The sequence below is a fragment of the Aquila chrysaetos genome, chromosome 22, assembly GCF_900496995.4.
Source record: "Aquila chrysaetos chrysaetos chromosome 22, bAquChr1.4, whole genome shotgun sequence".
In the NCBI taxonomy this organism is placed as follows: domain Eukaryota; kingdom Metazoa; phylum Chordata; class Aves; order Accipitriformes; family Accipitridae; genus Aquila; species Aquila chrysaetos.
This window is the reverse complement of record NC_044025.1, coordinates 3644491-3656046: the sequence shown is the minus strand read 5'-3', so window position 1 is coordinate 3656046 and position 11556 is coordinate 3644491. Positions and strand designations below refer to the sequence as shown.

At 38.4% G+C, this 11556-nt stretch overlaps 1 protein-coding gene across 4 annotated transcripts; it reads left to right on the top strand.

Annotated features, from left to right (window-relative positions):
* Positions 1-9582, top strand: LOC115334367 (kazal-type serine protease inhibitor domain-containing protein 1-like). Of its 4 annotated transcripts, none has more exons than XM_029998480.2 (5): positions 1-87; positions 276-764; positions 6363-6523; positions 8150-8294; positions 9226-9582. In XM_029998480.2, exons 2-5 carry the CDS (start codon positions 308-310, stop codon positions 9354-9356), a joined length of 894 nt encoding a protein of 297 aa, XP_029854340.1. In that variant the 5' UTR covers positions 1-87; positions 276-307; the 3' UTR covers positions 9357-9582. The 4 variants fall into 4 exon arrangements, with proteins under 4 accessions (XP_029854340.1, XP_029854342.1, XP_029854341.1 ...); XM_029998482.2 differs by having other exon boundaries at positions 4-87; positions 308-764; XM_029998481.2 differs by having other exon boundaries at positions 73-91.
* Positions 9583-11556: the final 1974 nt, after the last annotated feature.

The following is an 11556-nucleotide window of genomic DNA, read 5'->3' as shown; positions in this document are numbered from 1 at the left end:
AGAGAGCTTCAACTCAGCTGTCAGAAGGGGCAGTTTGGTTTCTGTGCAAGCAATACTCGCATTCCAAACTGCATTAGAGAAAAGCCAGTGGGTTTGTATGCATTTTTATTATCAGTTCCAGATTAGGAATCTGATGCTAATTTCTTCTTAAAGCCTATGTTTGCAGTAGAATTTACATTCTAAAACAAAAAGAGGATTGTGATGTTTTTCTCTCACTAGCTCACTCTTTCCTTTTTTTTCTTTTTCTTTCCCCCCCACCCTGGCTTTACTCCAAGGACCTTTTCTGCTTGTTCGTTACATTCTCAAGATGAAGCACCCGATGGTTACAGCAGTGCTGGTAGTACTGGTGCAGGTTTCTCAGAGCTTCCCTGCCTTGTACCACCGAGGCTGGTGGAGGTTATTAAGGGAAGGAGATAGTTGTGGAAAGTGTGATTTGGCACTTTGCTCGGAGCCTAAAGACTGTCCAGCCGGCACTGTATTGGATCGTTGTGGCTGCTGTCCTGAATGTGGAAATGTGGAAGGTCAGATCTGCGACTTGGACCAGGGCAATCATTTTTACGGGCAATGTGGGGACAACCTCGAATGCAGGTTGGATGCTGAGGAAACAAGGTTTGGGGAAGTCCCTGAACCCCAGTGTGTGTGCAAGTCTCAAGAGAGCATCTGCGGATCTGAAGGGAAAACCTACGAGAACATCTGTCAATTCAACAAGGCTTATGCTATGAAAAGGAATATCAGCATGAAACATAAAGGACCATGTGAATCAGGTAATATGTACAGAGGCACTTCCAAACTGAAAAAAGATCCGATTCTTATTTTCAGATGTGTTACTAGATACTCTAGTCTATTAAACTAATACTGCATTTTTGTTATAATTGTTTTTTCATAATACTACTTTGTGTTAAACATGGTTCAGCAGCTGGTACTTAATCTTGTATGTTATAAGCCTCTATATTAGACTAGTGGATTAAATCACATGGTGACTGATAATAAGCCATAGATCTACAGACTAGCTCTGCTCTGAATAAGCAGACTATGAGGTATTTTCTATAAAAATTGGGAATAGGTAAACAGATAGGATTGTCTGGGAGGACTGGACAAATAATTATTATCATATAACGACTGACCTGATATTAAAGTGGTGATAGCAAAGCAGATCTCATTCATATATATATATATATGCATACACACGTACATGTATGTATATATATGTGTATGGACGTGTGTATCCACCTGTGTATATATGGTAAGCAGTGAAGTAGAGGCAATAGAAGAACATAGGGCTTAATTAACAGGTCTTTTCTTTTCACAAAAAAGTCCAAAATAATCCAATTTCGGAATCACCATAAAATCTAGCTAACCCATGAAATAGAAATCCAAATATTAGAACAAAATCAAACCGAAACAATTTCCCTAAAGACACTCACAGTGCATGAACAGTTGTCTGCGATGATTATTAATGGAAGGATTCTTAGCTGGGTTGTACAGGGGAATCCTGCCTCCTGCTCATATGCTGTTCTCATTCTTCACATTATTAGAAGTCTTTACTCCTCGGCACCTTTCACCTAAGTCACATGAATATAAAATGAAAAAGTGAACAGGCTTTTGTTTTCTGAATGAGAATTTTTTTTTTTTTAAAGTTAATGAAATATTTTCTCAAATGAAGTAAGTAGAATAGGTCTCTGGACCACAAATGGGTCACAGTTCTGGGAACCTGAAATTGCATCTCTGGCAAAGGTCCATATATGAGAGTAACTTGGGTACATTCTATCCACTCCTCGCTAGCCATCTGTTGCCTCCAATTTAGACTGTATGCTGTGCTTTTATATTGAATGAACACTGGCTATTGAATACTTAAAAGGAAAAGTGATGATCAGCTAATACCAGACTTCTTTCCTCTTTCTGTAGTTGCAAGAGAAAGATCCATTAAAGAATCCCTTATTCGCCGTTAGGGTATTAAGCTAGGAAATGAGCCTTGTCAGTAAAGAGACATTCAGAAAACTCAATGCATACCAGCCCATGGTATGACTGAAAGCCTGTTAGCCCTCGGGTAGGTGTTCTTATTTGGGATTAAAATAGCACTAGTTCTTGCGGCATAACCCCTTCAGGAAGATTTCAGTTAGAAGTGTCACTCTAGTAGCAAGTGATGTTAACTTCGCAGCAGAGGTAGCTGTTCAGGCATACAGGCTTAAAGCAATGGTCTGCTCTAATTAATTAAACAGAACTGGCCATGTATGAAAAGCTTTAATTGGGAAGTACTACCGCTTTTAATTGCTGGTGTTGTCATCCACCAGGCCTTGCAGTCACCCCTGAGGCACATAGCACCGCTCATCAAGCAGGAGGAGTGAGCTCAGCTGCTCTGCATGCAGGCATCACCCCCAACACTTTCCCACTGCTTCCCTGGGTCCCCAGAAAGGTTGGTCGCTTTCTCTAGGAATGCAGAGAAATTTCCTACGATCGCTCAGCTTACTGAATTGCACAGAAGCCTGGGGGAAAGTTCATAGCCACGTCAGTGCCGTGCAGAGTTTAGTTAAGAAAAATGGGGGCCTGTCTCCTTGGCTTTTGCAGACGAAAGTGCCCAGCTGCAGCAGAGCACTTGAGCCTGAGGTGGGTGCTGGCCTTGCTGGGGAGGGGGAGTGCAAGTGCCCCTCTTCTCAGTCTCTCTGAGCCGCAGCTGACCATGCTGGCTTTGTAGATTGTGTTTTAGACCCTGGAAGGAGCCTGGGCCGTTCAGCAAGCAGCAGGGCACAGAGGTGCTGCCACGGGGTCACCATGCCTCGGTCCCCTGTAAGAGTCTACCAGTAATCCCCATCTTCGCCATGGCAGCTATCTGAAGCAGCACAGTGGGCATGTGAAAGTGCACCGTGATTTAGACTGGTTTTTCATGGCTGCAACTGACGACAAAAGGCAACAGGGAGTCTGGCTCTAAGAGTAGCAACCTCGCTGTGGCACTCACTTTCCGCTGACTCCAATTTGCATGAGAAACAAACACTAAACACTGTGGGGTTTTGGTACCAAGCTATAAATATAACCTTCACTCGACTCAAAGTACTTTGTTTTGTTATTTCTCCTTCAAGGCATCTGCTGTTTCCTATTGATGCCAAACGGATTAATTGTATACAGCAACCAATGAATAAATAAATAACAATAAACTCTTTCATCAGAAGAGTATAGCCTTTTATCTTTCTTCTATCACCAGAAAAAGGAGAAGAAAAAGGCCTAGCTCCCTAAAGAAACACTGAAAAAGCCTTTCTTCTCTTGAAAGCTAGTTTTGATCAGTTTATCTAATAATTTACCAAGGTTACTAAGTACATTAATTATATACAGATTGTCCACACTTAATCCATCCCCATTCATATTCAAACTTCTCTTGCTAATGATTTAATGAAGTAACAGAACAATCTAGCAGTGATTCTCTTTATATTGAGCTGTGTCACATAGTTTATTTTAAACGGAAATTTTGGAGTAAAAAAACAAATAAACAAGCCACAAAATTTTCTGCCATTTTCATCAAATCAGACATAGATTAGCAAAAATTTGTATGAGTTAAGAGGAAAAAAAAAAATCATATTATGTAATTCTTTAGTCTGGAGTGATATTGGGTTAATGTTGATTGTGAAAGGTGAAGCAGTATTATGACTTTTTCTGGCTTCTGGTTTATGTCTTCTGTAATACATGAGGATAATTCATGACTTGGACTGTAAAAGGAAAGGAGCAGCTACTGCACATTCACCTCCAAACACTGAGATATCAGAGTGCTTTCTATAGCTATCAAGAAAAATTTATCTACTGCAGGAATCAAAATGACAGTTATCATAACAGTAAAGATCTGTTTCTAAAGATACATTTATGCAAAAAAATTACACACAGATAGGCATGGGAGAATTTGGCTGAACACAAAATCTGAAACACTCAAAAATGAACTTTGTAAATTTTTGTTAAAATGATACATCATTACTTCAATTTTCTTCTGTAAAATACAGCCAAATGGTGTTGTGAGACAAGTATTATTTTATTTCTGGAGGCACTTCAAGTTTGAGTAGATAATGCAAGTATTTATTGTGTGTTCAGATTCAGAAAAGGCAGTTTGGTTAGATCAAAACTGTGGTTCTTCTTCCTTGCTATGAATTTGATCTCACATGATGCCGGTCCTGGTCAGCCCTGGTCCAGCAAAGCCTTAACTTCCTCAATAAAAGTACTCAGCTGGGTTGGACTTAGACCGTATCTAGACATTTCCAAGCTATCATCTGTATTCTTCTTACAGTTAATGGAGGAAGGGGTATTTCCAGCGTGGAATTTGTCTTGGTGTATGGTAGACAGTGCTAGACAAATTTCTTGTATGTGAACAGCTATAATGTAGATTTGTAACTCAGACCCTTAGGTCCTTGAGGCTAAGGATGTGTTTGCATGGCGTGGTGAAGCCAGAGCCCTCAGCCTCGCATGTAAGCAGGTCTCAGTTCTTGGCAATACTTTAGTGTTGTCAGTGTATCCATAGGACACCTGTGTTAGCACCAGAACAAAAATACTAACCAGTCACCATCTGCCTATTTAAAAAGCTTTTCATGCTGTCTCTGTACAGGAATAACTTAAAGAACTCTTGTGAGTCAGTGTAGTAGACATTTGGGTTTTTTTTACACTTTAAGCTCAGCTACAGTGGATGTATCATTAAAGGGAGCGTGGCTGCACATAGTTTTAATGTTTCAAAGTATGTTTTAATATCAGACCCTATGTGATAAATTCATAGGCAAAAAATTTCTCATCCAAGATGTTCAGTTAATGCTGATTTGAATACAAGATTCTTGAAATAATAGATTCTGAATGTACAGTTCTCATGAAAGAACAAGCATTTAAGGGCTTAAGTATCCTAGTTTTAAAATCTTACTTTTGAAGAGTAGCAGGATTGTTTAATGAGGCATTCATAAATGGGGAAATTGATACTTTGCTGTACAATTTGTTTGCAATTAATTTTAATCAGTATACATTTGATATTTTCTGCACAGATATCAATCCTGAAAACCTGACACATGTATTAGAAACTTTGCTTGAAAATCTGGAACAGGCTGTTACAATTCCAAATGCTGAAGCATAAATGCTCTACCTACATATTGATTCAAATATTGCAAGTAAAAATATATTAATTATTTACTACAAGTTTCGGTTTCCAAGCATCTGGGATCTGTACAAAAATAAAAGCAATAATTAAAGACAAGTCTAATGGACCAGAAAATGCATTCATTTTTAAACACTGGTATGGAAATAGAAAGAAAACAGACTTTAGAAGGAAGAACATTTCTTGCTGAGGACAAATAGATCAGGGAAAAAAGCTGAGATCTCCAAAATAGGAAAGCTGTGATAACAGTAACTATGTTATTTTGCTCTCTGCTGCTACATATCATCATCTCCTGTTAACATTTTGTATGTTCATACATGCTTATAGAGGGGTATGTATTTAAATCACGTATGAATGCATCAGGTGATAATTTATTTTTTCAATGTCTTCAAATCCCTGGACTGGCTCCCTCTCGTGGTTAACGTCAGCTTTTTCATTGGGAAAAAGTGAAAGAGGATAATTCAGAGACGATAAATAAACAGTGGTGGGGGATGAGTGTAAGAGAACAATAGGAAACAAGTAAGTGACAATCTGATAATTATAATAAGCATAACATAAAACCTTATAAAAATAATTGGATTTCAATTGCTTTTATTACTCGTCTCATAACAAGAGCGTCAGATGAAATTGATAGCAATCAAGGATAAATGTGAAATGTATTAATGCTGTTACTCTGTAACTTGCTGCAATGAGTTCCATGGGTAACAGAGGGGGATGAGATTTTAGCAAGTTCGAGGCAATGATGTACTCAGAAAACAAATTTTGACAAGCTAGCAATCTCAGTATTTTAGCTTTTAAGCTAACCAAAATGTAACAGAAATTAGTAAGAACTATCATGTACAATCAAGTTACTCCGTGATTGCCTGCTACATAATTTCTTGTACTTTCCTCTGAAGGTCTAGTCGAGTACTGGCTGCTTGACTGGTGGGCCTTGAGCCTAGTCCATGATGACACCTTATGGGACACAAATTAAACTTTTAATTTCAGCTTGAGTTTCATGATCATGTGCAAAGGGAAGGACAGATGGGTCCTTTGAAATAAGTGTTTTTAAAAAGCCTGTTCACCCTTCAATGGGACACAAGGTGTTCTCAGCTTTAAAAGCTACTTGGAATCATGTGGCTTTTCACAGTGTGCAAGATGGCAAAAGGCAAACCGGTTTTATCACGTAAAGTAGGAATTAATGTTATACAGTTTTGTGTTTGTGTTGTCTTTTGCTCACTGTCTTCTAAAGCACCATTCTGTTGGTTCTTTGCAGCTCCTGTTATTTCTATGCCACCTCAGGATGTCCAGAATTTCACAGGCAATGATGTCATTTTTGGCTGTGAGGTGTCAGCCTATCCTATGCCACACCTTGAATGGAAAAAAAAGGGGAATAAAATGTTTCTGCCAGGAGATGACGCCCACATCTCAGTACAGGTAAAACTTGAGTTTTTCCATGTCCTACAGTTTGGGATGAGGAGTAGGGGGATTAATCAGTGAATTCCTCCTACAGAACACAATACTGTTGTAAGAAATAGATTCCCAATAGGGGCCCTCTGACTACGTAAAGAATTATGATTTCAGTCAATGCAAGGATCATTGCTTTGGCAGTCCCAGCAGAAGTAACAGCCAGGGTACCATCTGGCCCACTTCAGGGAAAGAAAAGATGGAAGATTCTCCTTATGTAGGTATGATTCTGGAAAAATTGAATGAACATATAAATGGAACCGTTTAGGCTATTACCTAAAAGAAGGTGCATTGTGGGAAGGATGGCTACTGGCAACAATTTTACTACTCTTGATGCAAAAGCACAATTCTGGCAGGTATCTAAACTTCTTCTTTGCAAGATACTTTTTCTGGAGACCTGCCATTTGGGTTCAGTCCCTGAGGTGTTCAAAAGGAAAGCAAAGAAACTTGCTCATTTTATGGAGGACGCAGTTTTTTAATCTGAGGGGAAAGAGTAGAATGGCATTAGTATAGGCTTCAAGCAAATCTAGAAATAGCCTGAAAGTTTGAGCTAAAATTAAATAAATCAAAATGCTAATTCTTTTAAATGGAAATAAAATTCTGGGGAGACGAGCTAACAAAGCCAGATGTACAGGCAGACTTCAGTAAGGGTGAATCCTGCATCTGCATGTCTTCTCCAATGGACAAAGAATATGAACAGAGACTATGCAAGGAATGCATGGCAAATCCAGCTTTCTGGATACACAGCCCAAAAGCTGTAAGATCCAATGGACATGGGGCACAACCTGAACAAAAATGTAGATAGAAAAAGCACAGAAAAAGCTAATCTTAGTACTACTGAGGTACTAAGGGTCTAAGTTATTTAGAAATGTTTCCAGAGGCAGCAAGAACACAAGTTTGATTAGTGGACTTAAAGTTGCTCAGAAACAATGGTGCACGGAGCCACATCCAAATGCTGGTCACCTCAGAGGCTAAACTGAACCTGTTAACCTATCTCATTAAACAATTCAGCATGAGAGCATCTCTGTTAACATCTGTTAATGGTTTTGTGTGGCTTGTTTGGAAAACGAAGCTCATCCCTTTAAGAGGCTTTAGCCCAAGTCAGTTGAAACCGATTGTCATGAGGTGTAAAAGCTCATGGTACGTCATGCCAATCCATTAAAACCTGGATGCTGAGTGCCAGCTTGGTCAGGCCACTTGGCCCTGAACAACTGACCCAGACCCACCTGCCACTCTCATCCTGAAGAAACTTATGAGCTTGAGAACAGGTGGCAATGCTTTGAAGCAGCAGCAAGAAGTGGTGCTGGGACAAGAGACAGGACGAGCACTGGGAAGCAGTAGCATGAGAAGGAACAGGAATGAGAGCACTGTGAAGGGCAATGAAGTTTAAAGAGCAGAGATGGGAATGCATGAACTCAGAGGCACAGAGCAATATGAAGTTAAAACATAGGGCAGCAGAAACAAACAGAATCAAAACATGATGGCAGTAAACAAAAAGCAAAGGTTGGAACGATGTTTAATCCATCCACAATTATTTTGAGAAATATCATGGTCTCCTAGTTACTTAATTTCAACTATTTATTTCTCTTCTCAAAGGCAAGAGGTGGGCCTCAGAAGTATGGTGTGACAGGCTGGCTGCAGATTCAAGGCCTCAAAAAATCAGACGAAGGTGTTTACATCTGCCACACCAAAAATAAGCATGGTGCAACATACGCCTCTGCAAGACTGAAAGTCATTGATGGTATTTTTTTTTATTATTTGGATGTGAAGAATATAAAAATGCATACAAGCAGGTTGCAAAGGATGGGTTTGTCAGAATGCAAATGAAGGACATGAGAAATTACCTAAAGACATCCACATTTTAACTTTTCTGTGTGCTTTTCTTTTACTTTATCCCCTAGGGGGTTAATATAGTAATATTTTGCTGCAAATGATACCAGCTTCCAGAAAACAGAAAGCTGTGGATTATAGCCATACAGCTGAGACACATATTATTCCGCTATCCTTATCCTACAGAAGTCCTTTGATGTTAGTAGGAACTCTGCACCCGGAACAAACAGCTGTTGTAGCTGAAGGAGTCTTTGAACGATGGCAGTTCTGCTCACATGTTTATTTTTCAAAAAATTAGGAAGGAAACAGTTGTTGCTCCTTAATGAGAGTTTTGGAAAGATGTAAGAAATAGCTTTACTGTTGTTTTGCACTGGGCCCAGTCCTACAGAATAACATCCTTCTTCCTCCGGGGAGAACTGGGTTTCCTGGCAAATGCAGAATAAAGACACATTGTTTTATATTTGCCTCCTGGTCTAGAGGAGTTTGTCACTGGTCTAGTTTGTCACTGACCTTGTTTCTGCAAGTGGTTTTCAAAGCTTTATTGGCTCTGGTCTTATTTTTCAGGTGCATAGGATCTACAGAGGACTGAACTCATAGTTTACTAGTATTGGGAATTAAATGTATTTTCAACATTTTAAAATGTGAATGATATAGAAATTTGCTCATATATCATGAGCTTCGGTGGTATGAGGTCAAGTCATTGGATAAAAACCCTCTCCTTTTAATAGAAAACTTAACAAGGATTCAGAAAACACTGAGCTTGCCGTACAGATCCAGCCCTACGCTTTCCTCTTTGTTCCTATCTACAACTAATTTAATCTTGATTCAATTATGTCTTGCAGGCTCATCTCCTGCATTTGCATTTACTGCTGGCAGTAGAAGTGCAAGCTACAGCACTGAATATGGGGACTATTATGACCATTCTGATGATGAAGATGAGGAAGAATATGAATCCGGGGACTATGAAAATTGAAACAACTCTGAATAATAATTTTTATACATCTGTTGTCCAATACCTTTCACACTGTTATATTTACTAGTAGTTTCTGTGCTGTAAATGGCTCCTCTGATAACACACTCACTTGTGTATCCACCTTCCTGAAATTCAACTTTGGCTGAAGTCTATCATGCTACTTACCAGAAATAGGAACAGTTATAAATCCATACATTTACACTGTTAAATAAAATTCTTAAACATGCACCTGTCTACTAAGTATACTGAAGGGACCAAATTTTATATTAATTTTTAAAATGAAAATGATGTTGTAATTTCTTTCAAACATTCTAATTTGTCTAGCAAGAATGTCCATAGTTAAACAAAATTTTTACATTGTATCAATTTTCTTTTTTCTATAACGTACTAAGAAATATCAAGAGATTGTTCACATGGCAACAAGCCTAAGTATGAAGGTTGCAAAACAGTCTTTAATCTCCTTAGTTCATGTTTTCTCATAAGTTTCAGCAAGATTTTCCTTCTCATTTGAAATTTTCCATAATTAGTCTCATCATGCGCCAATTATCTGTCTTTTGGGGGGTTATTTTGTTTACTTTGAATAGATACATGAAACAATCACAGTCTAAAGCAAGTAAGTGCTGTTTTACTAGCAATACTCAAAAATACCCAGAAAAGATTTCTTGTGCATTCAAACAGGTAAGGACACCTTTTGACTTCTTTTTTAACAGTTCTTGCGCTACTCCTAACGGTGTTGGCTTCCTCCCACCAGCCTAGACAACGGTTCAAGGTTTGGGATCATTATTTTTACTCTGAACAGCATCATGTTTGGTGAGAATTACTGCAGTTTAAAGAAGGTGGCTGTTCTGTAGCTAAGTGCATGCCCTTCAAACACAGAGAGACCTGCACAACAGAGCCAGTATTTTTCCTTTGTCTTGGACTGTCCAAGACTTGCTCCTATATCTGACCCATCTGTACTATGTCCAACCAAAGTGCATTCAGCATTGCCACACTTCTGGAAATGGCAGACAGAAAAGCAGGCATCGTTTTCTTTCTGAAAACCACCAGAACACATGCACATTTTTCAAATTGTCTAAACCACTTCTTGATCAGCATGAACCAGACAGCAAATGAAATGCAATTCAAAAACACAAGACTTCAAAGTGTAAAGTGATCACCCTGAAAAATTTCTCCAATTGCTTTTGTTAACTAATTACATGAAGGCTGGCTCTGAATTAATGGGTGATGGAAGATACTAAACTATGAAAACCGCTTTTGGGGAGGCAGTTACACCTATTGGTTCCCATTGGCTGAGGACAGATGAATAGCAGTAAATTACCAAATGACATTAATGACTAAGGAAGCAAAAGTTCAGGCATTTGCATGTAAAGTCTCAGTATTTGCAGTCATCTTTATGTAATGCACAAAAGCATGTAGTGATTACTGCACACACCGAGGTAACTTGAAGTTAAATTAACGGCGTTAAGGAAGCTTTAAGGGCAATCTTTCTGTAGGCATACATATACTGCCTAGATTTTTTAATGTATATACAGTGCATCACAAATTCTTCCTTTAATGTGCTTGGTTTGTGTTTTTTTGCCATTAGGCAGATTTTTCCTTTCAATTTGAATTACATTAAGAGATTGGCTATAGACTGTGTTTGCCCTGAGGTATTATTGATCTTTGTCCAGGTAGCAAACAAGCAAAGAATAATTTATTTTGTTTCAGACTTCCTGGAGTACTGTCAATTTATGAGTAGAAAGTATGCCATTGTGTCATTGAAAAGATTAATTAGTTTTAATTAGGAGTATGAAATGGCTTCATATTTAACTACTGATTTTGTTGCTATCGGCTCTTTCTGGTCTTCTTAGTGATATGTCTAATAACTTGTTTTGCTTATCCACTACATATTAACTTGAACATAAAATTGTCTGGTAGAAATCACTGAAATCTTTTTTAAGTGGGTATTTTTTTATGGAACTATGTAATCTGCAGGCATACATTCAAGATCAATTGTGATCTGCATTGCAAATGAATTAATGAGATTACTAAACCAATCACTGAATTGTGGCAATATATACTGGCATAGACTAGTATGTGGCACAGAAAATAACCTTGAAATCATTAGCCATAGAAATAAATTAGAATTGTTCGGGGCCTTTTGCCGTTGTTAATGTAAAATGAAAAGCAGAAAGAAAGAATGTTTGAATGAGAAAATGTG

Bases quoted from the DNA above. Each gene is read 5' to 3' on its own strand.
- LOC115334367 (XM_029998480.2), top strand. From the start codon at position 308: ATGAAGCACCCGATGGTTACAGCAGTGCTGGTAGTACTGGTGCAGGTT. The intron at 765-6,362 runs GTAATATGTACA...GGTTCTTTGCAG, and splicing joins TAAAGGACCATGTGAATCAG to CTCCTGTTATTTCTATGCCA. The intron at 8,295-9,225 runs GTATTTTTTTTT...TATGTCTTGCAG, and splicing joins AAGACTGAAAGTCATTGATG to GCTCATCTCCTGCATTTGCA.